General features: G+C 33.2%; 1 protein-coding gene and 1 pseudogene across 3 annotated transcripts; both read right to left on the bottom strand.

The window, feature by feature from the left end:
- Positions 1–635: 635 nt before the first annotated feature.
- Positions 636–9930, bottom strand: LOC115986453 (annotated as a pseudogene). Its single transcript, XR_004090747.1, has 8 exons — positions 9838–9930; positions 7909–8425; positions 3957–4224; positions 3297–3672; positions 2921–3139; positions 2077–2215; positions 1720–1968; positions 636–1088 (listed from the first exon to the last, which is right to left on the bottom strand). The product of XR_004090747.1 is annotated as a myrcene synthase, chloroplastic-like (transcript).
- On the bottom strand, positions 9834–12993 carry LOC115986454. Of its 2 annotated transcripts, XM_031109485.1 has the most exons (7): positions 12572–12993; positions 11697–12468; positions 11478–11544; positions 11245–11279; positions 10687–10716; positions 10516–10571; positions 9834–9941 (listed from the first exon to the last, which is right to left on the bottom strand). In XM_031109485.1, exons 2-7 carry the CDS (start codon positions 11829–11831, stop codon positions 9929–9931), a joined length of 336 nt encoding a protein of 111 aa, XP_030965345.1. In that variant the 5' UTR covers positions 11832–12468; positions 12572–12993; the 3' UTR covers positions 9834–9928. The 2 variants fall into 2 exon arrangements, 1 of the variants encoding a protein (XP_030965345.1); XR_004090748.1 differs by lacking the exons at positions 9834–9941; positions 11245–11279; positions 11478–11544 and having other exon boundaries at positions 10514–10571; positions 12572–12991.
- Between the last annotated feature and the right edge of the window lie 7829 nt (positions 12994–20822).

Raw genomic sequence — 20822 nt, 5'->3', positions numbered from 1 at the left:
TTCTGGGTGCCCTATATGTTTTTAGGCCCTATAGTGACGTTTTAGAGCCCTATAGCGGCGTTTCCTGCAAAAAAAATTTATAAGTCCCCATACCAACTTCAAGGGGCCCTATAGTGCCGTTTTTAAGCCCTATAGTGACGTTTTAAAGCCCTATAGCGGCGTTTTGGAACTCGACTTCCCTAAAATCGAGTTCCATGCTTTTTTTTTTTTTTTTAGTTTTATTTGAAATAACTCGATTTTCTACAAATACAAATCAAGTATTTTAATGAAACTCGATTTTAAGGTAATCGAGTATCGAAACAGGGGCATATCCCTATATAGTTTCGAAAAAGGGGCATATTGCTAAATTTTTTAAAAATTAAGGGCAAAAGGCTAGAATCTCCTATATATATATATATATATAAACATTTTTTTATTATTCACAACAACTTGAGATAGGAAAACTTGCCACACCACTCTCTATGGTAGGTGGCAGGTTGACTTGTGACAGTGAGCAAGATTATGGATTTGTTAGGAACACATTTATAAGAAACATGCGATATATGTGTTCGGTTTTTTTTTTTTTTTTTTTTTAGTCAGGCCAAACAGTATTGCAGACGTAATTAACTTAACAGCCATAAAACTCACTCATCAAAGGAGAAAAAAAACGTTCTTTAAGAAATATATCGTCCAAAGTGAAAGGAAAGGAAAAAAAAAAAAAAAAAAATGGCTACAATTTCGGATAGTACAATTGTTAAGTTAAAATTTTCATACATGCATCCTTACATATAAATAATTAATATAATGTAAATCTTTGTTTAGGGGAATGGACTGAATAAGTAATGACAATACTCGGTCCTTAGTTTGTGGTTCCCAGCACCATGTCCATCTCCGTGCTGGTACATGCATTGGGCCATCCTTGCAAGGTTCAATGCAATTTCAATAAATATTTGAGAGAAGGGAGAACTCGCAACCCGGTCTTGATTCATCTTCTTCCATGTTGCACTAATCAAATACTTTATATACTCACGGGCATCTTCTTCACTTGCACCAGTTTCATTCATGTAACACTGGATTGCTTTTGGGACATCACCTCTTTTTAACTCATCCTGAGTTTTTATATATATAAAAATGGATGTTAGCCTATGTTAGTGCAAAAGTATTCACAAGATTCATGATGAAACTCTTAAGATTGTATAGTTTGTGAATAAGGAACCTTGTGAAATTAATGGATAATCCATTGTTTTTTATTTTTTAATTCAAAAAAAAAAAAAAATCAAATCATTCTTTCTTTAAAGTTTAAATTAGTAAAGGTAATTCTAATATAAAGGCACCCCATATACTCCGCTCAAAATTCATTTTCTTTTCCTTGTGTGTGTATGTGTTTCTAAAAATTTAATAAGAGTAGTTTTGAAAACGTGTATATTTTTAATTAGAAGTTAGTACATTAAATGATATCCCCTTAAAATGTTAGATTATCTAAAGAGGACTAACAATATAGGAGGGAGATAGCATCTGTTTGTTTCTATACTACCCTGTAATTTCAAAGTTAAATGACATTGCTTATATGTGTGGATGGTGGCAGTCCCTTCCTTTGTTTAACACCAATTGTTATTATACAGTTATGCTTGATTTATTGACTATCAATTACTTTTCTCTCAACAAAAAAATAAGATACATCTTTAGATATATAATATTTAATACAAAACATGAAATTTATTTTTTTAGAAGTTAACATACCATAGATGTTCCAAGATCATCTGCAAGTCGTAAAATTATTGCTGACCAACGGATTATGTTGGGGTACTCTTCTAGGCAATCCAAGGCTTCCTTTGTAATTGGATTTGTGACAAAAAAATAAGCATGCACTAGTATAGTTGGTGCTGCTATTGAAATCCATGCATTCTCAATGTATTCTTGTAGACTCGGTGTGTATCTGTTGTAGTACCACTTTGCCTCCAACAAATAAGATCTACATAAATCTACCCACTGCAAATTTATTGTGGAAAGATGAATTAGGGGTATTATAACACAAGGTATTCAAGAAAAAAAAATGTTGAGAATTAATATTGATGAATATAGAAGTCAATTCCATACCGCTTTTTTGAGGTATTCAATGATGTGGAATCTTTGTTCCTTCACAGTATCCAAAGCCATTTCATTAACAAAATTGTGTAGAGCAAGGAAACATATCTTCATATAATCTGGGAGTTGATCCATTGCATTGATATCCCATCTGGTATCACACAATGTAGCTGTTAACAATATAAAGTAAGAGAGAGAAAGATTGAATAGTCTATATATTGTTAACATGGTATCAGAGTTGAAAAGTTAAGTCACGGCTTGCTTGGTTGTTGGATCTAGACTCCATGGCATCTAGCAACCACTGTGGCTCTGATACCATATTAAATATAATTATTAGCAACACGATATGTTATGCTATGTTGTGTATGCTAGAGTGGATGCGGAAGGAGAAGTATAGAATGGGAACACCGAGAATATGAGGGTTACGTGATTCAATTTTGACGGCCTACATCCACGGAGGAATCCTTTAAGGGCTACATCTTTATTATGTAAGAGTGTAGTACAATAACCTGTGTTACAATAAACCCTAACATGAGTATATATAGGCGACTAAACCCTAGACCACTAGTACAAGATGGAGTGGGCTTGGGCCTATTACATTGGGCTAATACGACTAATATATCTCTAACAGTAGCCACAAGTGATCTATATGTTAAGATAGCTTTCAAGCAAATGAGGCAGTGTCATTAATACTGATAATTATTTTATGTATCTAGCATATGCACCATTCCTATCATACCATGTGAACCTCAGAATTGTGAGTCCCACGTATTGTGAGAGCAATGATATAAATATATATATATATATATATATATATTTATTAGATACATGAGATGCCTTCTCCATTAATACAAACCTTTCAACAACATCGGTGAAGAGCTCAAGTTCATCCAAAGTTCCATATACGTCATAAACATCATCAATTGTTGTTATCAGTGCATTGACCTTGGTTGACATTCTCCTACAATATCCAAATTGAGGCTGAAATATTACTCCCACTGTCCAAAAGAAATTCTCCACCAGTCTATCCCTCGCAAAACTCAAATTCTCTGCAAGGCCTGTGCTCTTCCACCAGCTTTGTACGAATCAAAGAAGAACATATGGGTGTTAGAATTATAGCAATTAATGCACTTTGGCACATTTCAATTAGGTAAAGCAAACAAAAGCATAAATTTTTAGGCTATAAATTATTTGATATTTATTTCTCCTGATGCCATGAGATTGAATGTTACCTTGACACTTGTTTTAGATCTGCTTGGTGGGCTGGTTGTACAATATTGAAATCCAATTCTGCAAACTCAAGCAAGATAGGGTTCATGTCTTGATTGTGTCTATATATGTCAATGAACCATCTTGCTTCCAACCTAAGCATCCTCCAATGCAGTGGGAGCTCCAAGGAATGGCTTACTATAGCAGCAAGATTTTTTTCTTTATTCTGCTTAACGTATTCTTCTAGATGTTTGGTTGAGAAATCTCTTGCCTCTTCCAAGATATTTTCACCTTCTATCAAAAAGAATGAGGCTTCATATAAGGATAGCATGCCCTTGGTATCCTCACAAAGGCATGCCTTGAAACTCCCTCTCTCATCCTTGAAACTATTGAAAACTTCTGCAATGAGCAACACCAGAGTGTTAACATAAATGACAGGTTAGGCATAAGGGTAAAAATTAAGTCTATACATTAGGTTTCCCAATTAAATTCAATAAGTTGCATTGACCAATTCAACGCAACTGGTATTATATTTTTTCAAGTAGAGTTAAATTCAACCACATGATTTATTGGTTAATGCAATCATATGGTTGAATTTAATGAACTTAAGTTGTAGTACTTATAGAACTAAATCCAACTTTCAATATCCACTTGTGATTTTTTTTTGTTAAATCCTCAAATACCTTGAGAGACACTATATCCATGTTGTCTTAGGAGTCTAAATTTAAGAGCTGTGGCATACAAATTCTCCACTTTCCATGTATCACCACTATGATCATTATTGTACACACCATCTAATATTCTTTTCATTTCTTCTTCAAAGTGATAAGATAATCCTAGTCTTTGTAAGATTTCTATCAGCTCAAGTTGCTCTAGAGGGTCCACCACTTTGTGAAGCATCATCCTCACTTGTTCCTTCAACATATTAATTTGTCTAGTGCACGTTTCCCCCTACATCACAATTTTCATCAACAAAGTCTATTCAGTTCCAGTAATAGCTACTACTAGTACTATTAAAAAACTTACAAAGAAATGCTACTAACACCCTAGCATATATTTAGAAACCCCATAATCAAATTTTTTGGCTTAATCACTTTTAATCCTAAACTACCAATTAGTTTAATGTAAGTGATTAACCAAATTTCGTATTGCAAACATAACCATACATGAACTAAACCATATAAAGAAAACAATATGAAAATGCAGAAAAATAAACCAAACCATGCTAAACACCAAGAAGTGTTTAGGAAGAGTAAAACCCTAGCACCTAGGCAGAAAAACCTCCCCCCCCCCCCCCCCACCACCATAACACAGTCGGAAAATCTCCATTAGCATGAATAGTTGCAATATATGAAAGACTATGAACCACCAGCTCATATCCCAGCCCCTATATAATTAAGCCCTCCAAGCTTTAGTTAGCAATTGACTTCACAAGGCCATTTTATGATCTAGTTGACCAGAGACACCATTGTTGGGCAGCCAACGTAAAGCCACCAAAAGATTTGAATTTGAAATGACCCCAAAGATTTCCAAACTTTCAACACAACTCACAAGAGTTTGTATTTGGTGAATGAGGGGAAGGTTACGAATTTCTCTCAATGATGTAATAATGGTGAAGGAAATGGAGAAGAGAGTTTGAAGAAGATTTAGCTCTAGGCAAAGGCTATCTCTTTTTCTACGATATTGGATGGTATGAAATGAGCAATATAGACACTCTCTACCTAGTCTAGCATTCACAAGATATGAGTTTTGGCTTATATGAAAAAACTAGAAAAGCATATCAAGAAAAAAACAAAAACATTCTATCTGCATGCTAGTTGCGACCTGATCGTTCTCAGTCATCCCTCATTATTATCTACCAAACTTAGGCACAACTAGTTAGAGTTAGGGCATTCACAGCAGTGGAGGCATATTGCTAGATTGCTAAAATTTAGCTCCACATACCCAAAAGACACGCTGCAGCAGTGGAGGTATAAGGAAAAAATTTAGATGTTCCGCTACAGTGCACATCTATATACTACAGTGCACATCTATATATAGATGTGCACTGTAGCTGAGAGCAAAAAAAGAATTTTTTATTCGGCTGGTTAATAAAATAATAAAGAATCGCTCATCTCTTATCTTTCTCAGTCTCTCTCTCAGTCACTCTCTCATCTCCCCAGTCTTTTTTTTTTTTTTTTTTTGCTGAATATCTCCCCAGTCACTCTCTCATCTCTCTCTCTCAAGCAAACTTCTCTTCCACCGCCGATCGCCTCACGCTGCCGATCACTTGCTCATTAAGCCGCGGGTCTGAAGCTCATCGAAGCCGCCGGTCTGAAGGTCATCAAAGCTCGCCGACGTTGTGTCGCCCATCGCCTCGCGCCGCCGATTGCCTCATCTCACGCCGCCGATCGCTTGCTCATCAAGCCGCCGGTCTGAAGCTCATCGAAGCCGCTGGTCTGAAACCCATGGAGCTCGCTGGCATTTTGCTTGTTTGTGATTTGTGATTTTTTATTTTGTTTGTGATTGATGAATTTGTTTGGTCTGGGTAGAGGAAAAAGATTGGAGATTTCAGTTTTTTTTTTTTTTTTTTTTTTCCCTGCTGTGGACTGGTGGTGGTGGTTATGGCTGTGGCTGATGGTAGAAGTGGTTGTGATTGGTGTTGTGAAAATTATTTGGGTAGTGGGATATATTATTTTATTGTAGTGGTTATATTATTTTATTGTGATGTTTATATTATTTTATTATGTTGAAAGCTAAAATAGATCCGCTGCTGTGGTATGTGTGTAGGTAAAATAGATAAAGTAACTTTTGGTGGAGCTAAATTGTTATATTTTTAGCTCCACTGCTGTGGATGCTCTTAGAGCTAAACTGCTAAAGTCTAACCACTAAGCTATGACTGCATGTTGACGCTTAACAATAAAAAAGAAAATGCTTGAATTAAACTTAACACAATTCTTTCTTCTTCTTTTTTTCTTTTTTTTGAAAACTACTTAACACAATTTTATTCTATTGAATTAAATTACCCATCTCTGAAAGAGAATATATATATAAAAAAAATTATAATTAAAATCCTTTAAAGATATTCAACTTTACTTTAAAAATTAATCATAACTTTTAATGTTTTAATGTTTTATTATTTTATTTTATTAACTTTCTTATTTAATTTGTAAAAATATACTTGAAAATCATTAAATTTCCACCATACATATAGATATATTAGTCAATTTTGCTAATTTTATAAATTTAATATTTGTCTTTGGTTTTCAATTAAGGGTAAATTATAAAGTTAGTCTCAATCCTTTACACCAAATGTCAATTCAATCCCTAACCTTTTAATTGTGTCAATTTGATCCCTAACTTTTTCAATGTCGTGTCAATTTAGTCCATATCATTATTCTTGGATGGAAAATGCTGACGTGTCAAACAAAATAGTAAAAAATTATTTTTCATGTCACATCAACTGCCAACTGTACAATTACATCAGATTATAAAAATAAAAAATAAAAACTCAAATTAAAATATGCGCACGTGAGATTGGATTCATCTCACTAAATGGTTCTAAAATCCCTAGAAGTTTCTCTCTTGTCAATATCATCTCCATAGCTGCCGTTATACAAATTTCTCAAAAGTTAAGTGTTGGCTAACAGTTTTTTTAATTTTCTCCTACAGGTTTAATTCAGGAGCTTGGGCTATAAACGAATGCAAAGCACCTTGTGAAACCACTGTTGGCAGCTCATAAAAAATGTATTCCTTTTTCTTTTTATTTGAGAAAGGTTGTCCACCATTCTGTAAACTCTACGGGTTTTCAGGTTTGGTTTGAATTTGAAATGATGGTAGATTTCTTGGCAGGTCTATGTGATGATTCTATAATATCTGGAGAGTAAAAAGAGAGTAGTAGCAAATCACTCGTTTGCAAAGGGATCTGTGGCACGAGGTAGTGCAGGTTTGATCCTAGTGGACTAACTCCTCAGATTTTTTGAGCTGGTTTCTAGACCAGCTTTCGTAAATGGGATTGTTTCTTTTAAACAATAATTTGTCATTTGGTTACTACAGAGATGATACAAGAGAGAGAGAAAGAGAGAGAAACTTTTAGGGATTTTAGAACTATTTAGTGAGAAGAATCAGATCTGTGTGCAGAGTTTAATTTGGTTTTTTTTTTTTTTTAATCTGACTTGTCAAGTTGGTTGGTAGTTGACGTGGCATGGAAAATAATTTTTTACTATTTTGTTTGACACCTCTGCTTTTTTTCATTTAAGGAATAATGGTAGGGATTAAATTAACACAATACTAAAAATGTTAGAGATCAAATTGACACAATAAAATGTTAAGGACTAAATTGACATTTGGTGTAAAGGATAGGAACTAACTTTATAATTTACCATTTAATAAATTATTAAAGTAATTATGACATCATTGCGATTCGACCTTAGTCAAACCTTGGTCCAACTTTAAAAACCTTAAACCTCTCACTTTACCAGTTTTTTGAATAGTCCGAAAACTATGAGTTTGACTAAGCTCAAGTAGTTTCTACTCAAATATTTTTTACCCAGAAAATCATATTAAAATGAGAGTACATAAAACTTTGTCACCTAAGCCAATAAATGCAAGTACTAAACACTGACTAACGAAACAATAATAACATAATGTACGTACCACATATTCATTCGTTAGGGACTCAATGTAATCATGGTTCCAAATGGAAGGTTGGTAATTTGCTGATCTCCGCAAAATATCAGGACTATTTGAAACTTTGTTGGCGGGCATGCATTTGACAGGACGAGGAAGGTAGCCATTTCTGTCCTGGATGTTACAAGTGAGATGGGATCTTTAGATGATACAAGTACTCTACTGAAATTGTATATAGGGAGTGAGGCAAGTAGTTTAAGAGCCATTGTGAAGCTTAGTTGCTTACTATGGTTTTTGGGTGGAACTAATGGGTTACTTGGGAACATTTGCTTCAGATATACTCCTTTATATAAGAACAAGAAAAATATCCAAGGAATTCAGAGGGATACAATCAATCCATAATTGACGGTGATTCTTTTTGACTGAAGAAGGTAGTAATTGACGGTGATTCTAAATGTGTGGCTGATATAATCTCATAAGGCTTCTGGCAAGCCATCTAGAAGATTCTTCTGGTGGTCGAAGATTTTATTTTTTAAAGCATAAGCTGTAAGAACAAGAAAAATGTGTGATTGATAAGGAATTCACAAAATACGTCAGATACTAGAAAAATATCCAAGGAATTCAGAAGAATACAATCAATCCATAATTGACGGTGATTCAAAATGTGTGGTTGATAAAATCTCACAAGGCTTCTGGCAAGCCATCTAGAAGATTCTTCTGGTGGACGAAGATTTTAATTTTTAAAGCATAAGCTGTAAGAATAAGAAAAATGTGTGATTGATAAGGAATTCAGAAGATTTTTCAGGTGTTCGAAGGTTTTTTAAACCACTTAAATTCTTTGTTTTTTTAGTAATTTAAAACAAATATTATTAAAATTTATGTCCAAAAATGCAATGGAGGATTTTTGAAAAATATCCAATTATTATTGTGATCTTCTGGATTTATTATTGTCAAATTATCTCAAACTTCGTCCACAGTTCAATATGAGGAAACTTCCATGAAGGAGGTTTTGCCTTCATTGACCACAGAATATTGTGGAGCCTCTATTCATAGAGTATCATCAAATATCAATAATGCTACCATGCGGCATTACAAAAAAAAAGGGCTATAGCCGCATTCGCAAAACGCAGCTATAGCCTATAGCTGCGTTTTTATAGCCGCATTCCCAAACACGGCCTTTGCAGTGAGGCTATAGCCCCCTGCGGGGACCTAGAGCTGCGTTTTCACAAACGCAGCCCAAATCGGGGTTTGTAGCTGCGTTTTAGATAGCCTAGAGCCGCATTTTTTCACAACCCCAGATGCAGGACCTATGGCCGCGTTTTCTATAAAAACACGGCAATAGGTGCAACATAGAGCTGCGTTTGAAACGCAGCCCAAACGGTGTCTATAGCCGCGTTTATTTTCTCCTATAGCCACGTTCCTACACAGTGCATTGGTTCGGGACCTATAGCTGCGTTTTCATAGATAGAAAACGCGGCTATAGGGCTGCTTGGGCTGCGTTTTAAGTCGAAAGTGCGGCTATAGGTTTTTTTTATTTTTTTTCTTCCTCAACACATTACTGCCCAAAACAAAACCTGTAATTCCACATACACATTCCTGCCAACAATCAGATGCAACAATACTGAACCAACAAAACAAATTGCATATATGAAATCATTACCAACTGTTGAATAAATGCTTCTTTGGCATAATTACCCTTTAGAACTATAATACCAGCCATGCCAGCATTAAATGCAGAGATGAACTTCAAATGAGAAAAGGACACAACTATAATTAATCAAGGAGGTGGGGGTTTAACAAGCAGCCTAAGAATTTCTTATGGGTAGTGAAGTCTATTTCTTATGTGGACATACCCTGGCACTAACTCATGCAACACAAAAAAAATAAAAATAAAAAAATAAAAAAAATTAATTAATTACAGTCAAACAACTTGCCCTGTATGTCAAGATGACTTACAAGTATTGCAGATTTAAAAGCTGACCAAGTTGTGGAACCAGTTGACCAGAAAGATTTGCAGTAGCCAATTCACAATAACCAAGTCAAGCTATTAAATTCTTAACCTGTATATAGAAAAAGAGATGGAACATAAGTAACATACAAGGTTAATTAAACAAAATCAGAAAACATTCTTGAACAGTGGCATAAATCCATACTTCCTATTTAGAGATGGAAAATAGGCCTCATAGATCTAAGATGATGAAATAGGCCTCATAGATTAAAAAAAAAAAATACTAATACTAAATTGAAAATGATAGCACAAATACAAAACCAACACATAAGCATTTGAGACCCTGAATTTTACTTAGTTAAACCTTTTACCACTACAATAAGACCTTCATAGACAGTATTGCACTGCTTCCTATCACAGTTCAAGCAAAAAAGAGGTTTAAATTCAATATTTTAATAACTAATTACATTTTTCCCAACCGTAAACCCATTAACATGTCTTACTTTCAGTTTCATAAAAATCTTTCTTGTAGTTAAATACAAATTCATCAACCTCAAAAATCTTGTGTCACAGGGCATACAATTGTAAAGAAACTAAAATGTACCCCTTATTTCAATTTTTTTTTTTTTCTTTTTTGTGGGGGTCGGGGATACAGGGAAGTTTACAAGGCAAGCAGTGTTATATACCTGCCGACAGCATCAACTCTTTTCAAGGCAATCCTTCCTTTGGGAGCTGCTGACAACTGCCAAGAGTTCAAGTATAACCCAAATCAGCTTAGTTACAAAATAATAATAATAATAATAATAATAATACCAAATGGTAACAAAGTCCAGAAATGAATAGCTTCTGATACCAACCTGTGAGGCAACACCAATTTCATCTAGCACCTGCAAGAGAAAATAAAAAGAAAATTTTGCCATTACTCATTCCAAAATCCTATAATTGGTGATTTATAAAGCAAATAAACCTAATAAGGTGTCCATCTAAACTTGTAAGAACTTAGGATATCTGACATCATTTCTTCTCAATCTTTCTAGCTTTACCACCAGAAACCCAGAAGTCTGTAACTAGTGGCTCAAAATTATCAAGTTGGTTCAAATCCATTGCATGCATTTACAAAATGACAATCAAACTCAGACAAACAAGCCATTTAAAAAATATTAGGGACATCCCTGGATAAGTAAAAGGATTAAACTGCTCCTAAATTTCATAAGTCCAATGGTAATTCACTTAAGAAAAAAAGTATAAACAAGTGCAATTATTTTACAAAGTACAATTAATAAATGCAATTAAAGAAGCCTGCTTGATTTGTGAGAAACAAGCTTCTTTTCCTAACATGATTTAAAATTATGTGAGAGATAACAACACAAACTTATAAAGAGGAGATGAGGATAATTTGGAAGCTCTTCACATACTTCTAATTGCAATGCTCCAATTTCCTTTTCTATAACTGAATCCACATGGAAAAACAGTAAAAACATTTATTCAAGAATTGATAAATTGCCACAGCCACAAAATTTACCAATGAACTGTTAACACTACTTAAAAAGGCAAAAAGAAAATGTGATTTGATCCCATAAAATAGGGAGCTTAAGAAGCAATTGCAGCAAAATGATAAAATTCCACATCCCAAAAGAGAGTCACATACCCTTCAACCAATTTTGATGACTTGTCAGATTAATATAATGCTTTGTGATAAAGCTATGTTTCCCCATCTACAATATCATGGGCATTCCAATATCCAATGTAAAACAAAATAATACTTTAAGTACAGGTAAAAGACTAAGTCAAACAACAAACAATACTTCTAAATCAACAAGAAACAACTCATTATGCAAAGTAACCTAACTAAACACACTAATCTTACCAATGTAATGGATCCACAATATGGTAAGCTTTGAGTTTCTAAAGGGTATGTGGTCCTCCTCCTTTGCCAATGCAAATATAACATCACTTGGGGATGATAAACTTTTATTAATGGCTTGTTATAATTGCAAAACATAAATATATATCAGAAAATTCCACAAAATGAATTGCAGAAAAGAAATAGAATCAAAATAGTTTTACCAAAATACTTGAGTTTCTTTAAAATTTAGTTTAAAGTTTTTTAATTAAAAAAAAATCAATTTTATTCCTCCAGTGTGACTAATAAAACCTGACACCCCATTTTTTAAAGCCAAATTGAATCAACCACGTATTTGAGGATCTAAAATCAAACTAACAAGATATTGAAGAGGCCAAAATCAAAACAAAAAGTCAAAAACTATAAATTGAAAAAAAAATAATAAAAAAAACTATTTAAAGAACCATCATTGAACTACATAGAATTCCTTTTTATCTAAACTCTAACATCGGTTAGTCTCTTTTGTTATCTCTTCCGCTCTTCGTCTAGAAGCACTATTCGATTAGGAGCTACATGACTCAGGCTTATACATACAGAAAGTATAGTGGCTACTAGCTTCGGATAGCTAGATTAAGTAATTACCCACCAAATAATCGATCAAAGGTATGATTTTTACCCAAATAATAATAAAAAACCCAGAGAAGATTAGAGGGCACGAATTAAAAACTAATTTAATTAAACTTCGCTTAGAGCACATCTCACAGCGCTCGAGATTGCACGAGTCTGTTCTCTACTCCTTCAAGAAAAGAATATAAAATCAATAATAATCAGCTAAAAAGAGAAAGAAAGAAAGAAAAAATTTACATCACGCAGAAAAATATGAAAGTACGAAATTTCACCTTTTCACAATTCCCTTTGACCTATGATGGCTGACAGAGAGGTTTGACGTGGTGGTGGTGGCAATCGACTCTCGGAGGTGGTGGTGGCGTCGATGAGAGGCGGCGGTAACGAATGGTGTTGAGAGTGATAGAGAGTGAGGGTTTGTATCTGAGTTTGGTGGTGAGAGTGAGCTGAGAGTTTTTTCAATTTAGGGTTTTTTTCGTTCTTGTGTCCTATTGAGGGTTTTTTTTAAAAAAAAAAAAAAAACAAGCCCAGAGCTACGTTTTATAAAACGCAGCTCTGTAAAAGTTCAAGCTGCGTTTACTATAAAACGCAGCTCTGTAAAAGTTCAAGCTGCGTTTACGAAACGCAGCTTCATGCTCAGGTTTAAGTCGCGTTCTACAACACGCAGATCAATTCAACCATTTAAGCTGCGTTTCATAAACGCAGCTTTGGGATATATATTGAAAAAAAAAAAAAAAAATCCCCAGATGGGTCTATAGCCGCGTTTTTAAAAACGCAACTTCAGTCCAACCGGAAAAACGCATCCTCAACACCTATAAACACAGCTTCAGTGCTAGTCTATAGCCGCGTTTACTAAACGCGGCAATAGGTCCAGTGTTGGAGCCGCGTTTTTTACTCAAACACCACTTTGAAGCTGCGTTTTTTGTAAACGCAGCTCCAGAGCCCGTTTTTAGTAGTGCAGGATCGATTGAACCCTGTACCTCTTATATAATAAAAAAATTTACTAGTTAAGTTAATTAAAATACCGATAGTTTTTAGACCCCTTAAAACCACAATTAGATTAACCTAGTAAATTAGCCAAATGATTACTTAGTCCAAATTTCAGATCTAGGTTAACACAAATATATCATATCAATGTATAGCAGCGGAAAATGAAAAACACAACGATATGATAACTCAGGAAAACCAAATCGGTAAAAAACCTAAGGAGGATTTAACCTAACTATCTTCAAGGTAAAAAACAAATCCATTAGAAAGAATTAAAGTTTTACAATAGCGACTTAGACCACTAACATCCTATTGCTACCCATCAGTAGAAACTGACACGACCACGTGCAAGCTCCGAGACCATAAACTCCTTCTTTCTTTGGCCTTTACAAAACACAAACACCCACGTTTGTGACTTTGAGATCCTACTCAAAGGTTTAGCAACACAAATTCTCCTGTTTGTGACTCCAAGACCACCCTTGAAGGTTTAGATCATCAACACCTTTGATGACTAAAGAAGGTAGCAACTTCTACAACACTGGATCTTGAGATTCTTCAAATAATAACACCGATAGAAGATATAAGAGAGTTTTTTAGAAACAAAACCCTAATTACAAAAGAGGCACACTCTTTTCTCTCTAAAAAGCCTTATAAAAACATGTTTAGGGTTTCCTTTATATACTGGGAGAAGTAGATCTAAAACCCTAATCCTTAATAGGCTTGAATTGCTATTTGGGCTTAATTAAAATTCTGCAGATACGACTTTCGATCGATCAAGCCTGTCTTTCAATCAATCGAGCCTGATAGATTATGAAATCTTCTTCCTGCTGCTTGTATATTCTTGAATCTTGACTTGAATAATCTTGAGCATTGTCTAATAATACCTATAGACTCTAGGATCTATATCTAGACAAGTTTGTGTTCACGATTTGCCAATTGTTCTAAACTTTTAGAACCTAACAATCTCTCCCTTTGGCAATTCGTGACAAAACTTTCATACAAAATAAAATGCTCAAATACAAGAATAACCCAATACAATAAAATGCGCAATTACATCACAAATCCCAATCTAAGACATCCTAACCAAGAAGTTGCCAATAAAAGGTAGAAGGTCTTGATCAGAATGTACCTGTCTTTCCTGAAACACTCAACAAACGCATCACTGCATATGTGGAAAGAAAGACATATAAACAATAATATGAAACACAAAATAAAAACAAAAGTAAACTAACTCTCCCCCTAAGTTAGATACATCAAAAAGTTTTTATATTCTCCCCCTTTGAAAAACAATTTTATCTCCCCCTAAACAAAACAAACAGGATTCCCACATATTCCCACATTTCATCTAAATCTTCCCCTATTTGTCAAGTATTGACAAATACAACTCATACAAAGAGTAAACAGACAACATACACAACAAAAGTCAAGAGAGAATAAAGAATTAAGAGAACACAAAACAATTCAACTCTATAAAAAATAGAGAACTCCCCTTATGAAGAGCAAAGGTTAAAAACAAACTTCTCCCCCTATAAAAATAGGAAAAACACAACAAGTTTTGGGAAAAACAGTTTTGGGAAAATTTAGGAGGTGGGGAAAATAAGGACACACAAACCAAACTTAAAAACTAAGTTGAGGATACACATGAAGAAAAATATTCTCTCTTTCAATAAATGAAAACTTGACACTATGTAACCCATAAATAGTTGCATGATTAGAGAAAATATTAGCACATTGATTATCCATCATATCTCTTAAGAAAAATATTTTCTGCAGTTCACAAATAAAAATAGCATATACTAAAAAGTACATAACTCAAAAATTAATCAATCAATTTTTAAATCAAGTTGAGTACCCAATTTAGCAAAGTGTATGCATGTTATGTGTGAAACAATGAGAGATATAATTGCAAAACTGCAAGATGGACACAAAAAAAATTAATGCAATGCATGTGAATCCTAACATAAATGATGCATGAAAAAAATTTGGTCAAATACTTAAAAATTGAAAATTTTCAGTTTCAATCAATCGAGCATCGATTGAATTCCAATTGAGTCAAGCAGATTCAAACCAAAAATTTTATCGCAATTTCAATCGGTCGAGAGACAGATTCGATCAATCAAAAATCTGAAAAAATCAAATTTTTTAAAAACAAAGCAACTTAATGCAGAAACTCCTCAAAACATAATATTTCATGAATGAAATGCATGAGTATAAGATTAAAAAATTTTCAAATACACTTGAATTCAACCCAGATTTTCCAAAAACAAGTTTTTCAACCAATTTGTCTCCAAAACTCAAACATTAAAGGCATTTTGCATCAAAATCTAGGAACATGTAATCTTGGATGGCCACAACAAGATCACACACAATATATTGTACCAAGTTTAGTAAAGAGTAACTTGTGTAGTGTGTCCAACTAGCAAAAGCTTGAAAAACATGTGAGGTGATATGTAAATAGAAATCAATCACAATTTCTACAAAATTCATCACATAGAATTTGAAAAAGACTATCACAAAAAGAATTACATCATATAACTCCCACATCTCTTAGAAAACAAGCTTACAATAATGTAAGTTTCTTGATTTGCCTCATAATATATACACTAATTTTATTTAAGCAGAAACTTATTAAAAAGTCGGGATAATGTACACACCAATTTTATTTGATTGATTTAACATTAAGTCCTATAATGTACACACCAACTTTAACATTTAAGCCGAGGCTACACCTTATGTTCTTTTCGTGCATGTGCTACATTTTCTCGAGCACAAAATCTTACAATATGCACTAAGGTGTTCATGATAGGGTAGTAAACAGTGGTGAGATAGTTATTTATGCATTTCTCAAAAGGTACAAGTCCGACAGTCAAAGACATGTGATTTCAAGATCAAGACAAAGTGATCAAAAACTATAAATATCTCCCACATAACATGCACTGCAAAGCTCAAACTAGTAAAGTGCAATAAAAGAAGTTCATCCAAGCTAAATAAGGTACATAAACATGTTATGTAAAGATAATACGACTAATCCTTGACTATAAATCCAAAATGTAAAATACAAGACACAAAAAACTTTTTGGTAAAAAAAATTATGACCGAAAACAAAAAGCACATATTATTCTAAATGAATAATGCAAATGTAATGCATGACAGTGCTTAACTAAGCTATAGAGGGTACACATATAAGAAATATCAATTTCTTAATTAACCCATGAGTACGTGTACAAACTAGTATATACTCACATAAAATTAAAAATAGCTTAGTACTTGTATAACACATTCTATTCAAGTTTCTCCACAATGTCAAGCATGTTCTAAAACAAGAGAGAGATATCATAATTAGAGAATCTTTTCTCACCCATATAGAACGAGTTTTCGGCTTTGTAGGTGAAAATCCATGTAAAGTAGAGTATATTTGAGGGATTACACCAATCTTCTGAGAAAAACTGAAATCCTGCAAATTCCTTTTACAAGCCAACAAGCTCAATTTTTCAAAAGAATATTTGTATTCCTAACAGCAAATCTAGTTTCAGATTTTGATTTTTGTCTCAACAAAGAACAATTTGGTCTAATATGACCAACAACACCACAAAGGTGACAAAGGTGACAAGTAGGCACAAAAACAGATTTATTATACTCTCTAATAGTAGGTTTAGACTTAGGTTTAGAAACATTAGCGTCTACATCAGAACTTTTACCTTTGTCTAACCTAGCAAAATAAGCATTTTCTTTATTATTCCTCTTAAAAGGAGGGATATAAAATTTCTCAGTTTTAGGTTTAAGAGAAACAGAAACACTTCTGTTATCAACAGCAGGTTTAGTACTAGTCAAATTTTCAATTTTAACTTTAGATTCAACTAACTCTTGTTCCAAACTTTTCATCTTCTCATCTTGAGAGAAAATTTGATTTCTCAAAAATTCGTTCTTTTTATTAGATTCATCTAATCTAACAACCAATTCCTCTTTTTCAAGATTAGTCAATTTTAACTCTTCTTTGAATTTCTTAGCAATTTTCATAGATTTCAATGATTCCATACAAAGAGTTTCACAGGTATCAATAAAATCAACAGAAGCATGAGCAAAAACATGATCAGAAAAACACTTCAAATTATCCATGACAACAGGAGTCAAGGATCAGCTCTTAGATCAAAAGATCTAAAATAAAAGAGCTAGCCGCTCTAATACCACTTGATAGTTTTTAAACCCCTTAAAACCACAATCAGATTAACCTAGTAAATTAGCAAAGTGATTACTTAGTCCAAATTTCAGATCTAGGTTAACACAAATATATTATATCAATGTATAGCAGTAGAAAATAAAAAACACAATAATATGATAGCCCAACAAAACCAAACCAGTAAAAAATCTATGGACGATTTAACTTAACTATTCTCAAGGTAAAAAGCAAATCCACTAGAAAGAATCGAAATTTTACAATAGCAATTTAGACCACTAACATCTTATTGCTACACCACTAACATCTTATTGCTACCCACCAGTAGAAATTTACTGACACAACCACGTGTAAGCTCGGAGACCACGGACTCCTTCTTTCTTTTGGCCTTTGCAAAACACAAACAACCACGTTTGTAACTTTGAGATCCCACTCAAAGGTTTAACAACACAAACTCTCCTGTTTGTGACTCCAAGACCACCCTTGAAAGTTTAGATCATTAACACCTTTGACGACTAGAGAAGGTAGCAACTTCTACAACACCGGATCTTGAGATTCTTCAAGTAATAACATCAGTAGAAGATATAAGAGAGTTTTTTAGAAACAAAACCCTAAATACAAAAGAGACACACTCTTTTCTCTCTAAAAAGCCTTATAAAAACATGTTTAGGGTTTCCTTTATATACTAGGAGAAGTAGATCTGAAACCCTAATCCTTAATAGGTTTGAATTGCTGTTTGAGCTTAATTAAAATTTTGCAGATACGACTTTCAATCAATCGAGCCTGTCTTTCGATCAATTGAGCCTGACAGATTATGAAATCTTCTTCCTGCAACTTGTATGTTCTTGAATCTTGACTTGAATCACTTTGAGCATTGTCTAATAATACCTATAGACTCTAGGATCTATATCTAGACAAGTTTATGTTCATGATTTGTCAATTGTTCTAAACTTTTAGAACCTAACAAATACATAATTAAATAATGTTATCGATGAATTATAAGACTTTTGATGTAAATGTATATAACTTTATTTAGCTTGGATGGGAGAAAAAATAATGAAGGATGTATATAATAAATTTGTCTTAATTATTAGTAATGTGGAATTAAAAGTATCTAAGAAACATTAAAGTGTATGAATATTTATTTTTATTTTATTTTAAAGACAATTCAATAATTATAATCAAGAAGAGAGAATTTGAATCCTAAATATTTTCGTTGAAAACACCAAAATCAATGTTACTACCAACCAATTGAGCTACAAGATCTTGGCGTGTTTGAATGTTTATTACATTAACTTAAGTCATGCAATTATAAATTGCATCCGTAAGTGAATTTGAAAAATAATTTCTAAATTTACTATAGACTCTTTGTAAAATATGTATAGTTTATTAAAATTTTTAATAATATCAAAAATAGTAATTTTTTTTCTACTTCACTTCAACTCATCTGTCAAATGACTACCTGTGGGCCAAAACTATAATTATGATTTCTCTTCTTATTTTTCATCCTCCTTTCTCCTTAATAATTTTGGGGATTAAACCTAGATTGAAAATCACCATCCATTCCCATTTTCCATCTTTTTTTGTTTTTATTTGTACAAAACAAATGAAAATCTCAATCTTTCACCATTGTCCTCAAAGCCCCCCACCCCCTATATTTCATCCTCTCTAAAGCTCCACCAATTGAACAAACCCTAAAAGTGACTCCGCTTTTCTAGAGATATGGCGTCTATAAATGTGTGGTTGATAGCATTTCATAAGGCTTCAGGCGAGTCATCTAGAAGATTCTTCTGGTGGTCCAAGATTTTTAAAGCATAAGCTGTAAGAACATGAAAAATATCCAAAGAACCAATCCATAATTTTCGGTGATGCTAAATGTGTGATTGATAAGGAAATCAGAAGATTTAATTTTCAGGTGGTCGAAGATTTTTAAAGCATAATTTAGTCAAGTCCTTCTGTAAAGTGGGTCAGTCTGGTAATGTTTTTGGCTTTTTGCCTGGAGTGGTGATTATCATTTACTCTTTATTATATACTCACCATACACACAAATATGATTTCACAATTTTAACTGAGATCATAGTATGTATGGAGTGTGCAATAGTGTGTGTATTAAATTTTCCCATTTTCTTGCAGAGGTTGTGCCGTTGTAGTGGCCTTATAAATCTTTATTTTCTCTTTATTTTTTTTCTTAATCCTTTGTGCTCTTGTTTTCTTGTGTTATTTATCTTTTCTTGTGAAAGAAACACACAAGAAATTCATGACGATATTAAAGCAGTTTAACCCCAATATTAAAATACAACGGATTTATAAATTTATTGCCAATTAGACAATTATGTGATTGCAATTACCATGATTTAAATCACAACCACAGCAAGTACCAACTCTGTAAATAAAGTAATAAAACATTATAAACATACAAATTTGAAGACGAAGTGAAAAACTAATGGAGAACAACTCCAAAGAAGGCAATAATTCACCATGTCAAGGAAGGGAGAGGTGCATTGCTTCCCTTTCTCTCCAGAGGTTTCAATCATGGCTTCCTCATGTAGTGACCAAAACTTTAAGAAATGAAAAGAGGAGACTTCTCTTTCCCTTTTTTTTCCCTTCTACACAGTGGCAAAGCCATAAAAAAAAAAAAAAAAAAAAAAAAAAAAAAAAAAAAAAAAAACAAGCTAAATATCTTTGCCAAAAAAAAAGTCTTGACATGTTTAAAAATATGCAAATCATGGGTTCTAGCTAGTTAGCTCTACTAATAAACTCTCTGATAGTTGAATAAGAGATCTAGAGTTCAATTTCCTCCTACACCAAAAACTGATTGGTGTCTTGATCTAATAATAAAAAGTTATCTTCAGGAGCAGACGCCATAAGTTGAAACTATATATATATATATATATATGCAAATCAATTTAATAAAAATAGAATATAATTAAATTATGTATGATATACATTAAATACACTTTAATTTAATGAGCTATGTATGACATAAGAGTAATTAAAGGGAATTAAAAAAGTATTAGTCAACTATATAAATGCATTACATGTATCTAGGGAGCCATTATTAAAATTTAAGTCCAATTTTTTTTTTTTTTTTGGTTATACCAAAAATACAAAAGGGATGAAGCATTTTTGAAAAGTCAAGAGAGGTCATGACTACCTTGTCATTAGGTAAAAATTATTAAATTTGTTGTATGGGTGATTGTCTAACATTGCTTAAGAGAGTGTGTTGTGTGTTGTGTGTAGTATAACTTGCTCTATCCTCCCTTAAAAGTTATCATGACTTTTGAGTAGAGTTTATAATATGCCTTTGTGTTAGAACCTTTCTCCCTCTCCCTTATGCGTGTGTGTATTTGTTTCTAAAAAAAAAA

This window comes from Quercus lobata, chromosome 4 (assembly GCF_001633185.2).
Source record: "Quercus lobata isolate SW786 chromosome 4, ValleyOak3.0 Primary Assembly, whole genome shotgun sequence".
In the NCBI taxonomy this organism is placed as follows: Eukaryota; Viridiplantae; Streptophyta; class Magnoliopsida; order Fagales; family Fagaceae; genus Quercus; species Quercus lobata.
The sequence above is the reverse complement of the archived record's forward strand: the minus strand, read 5'-3'. Positions and strand labels throughout refer to the sequence as shown.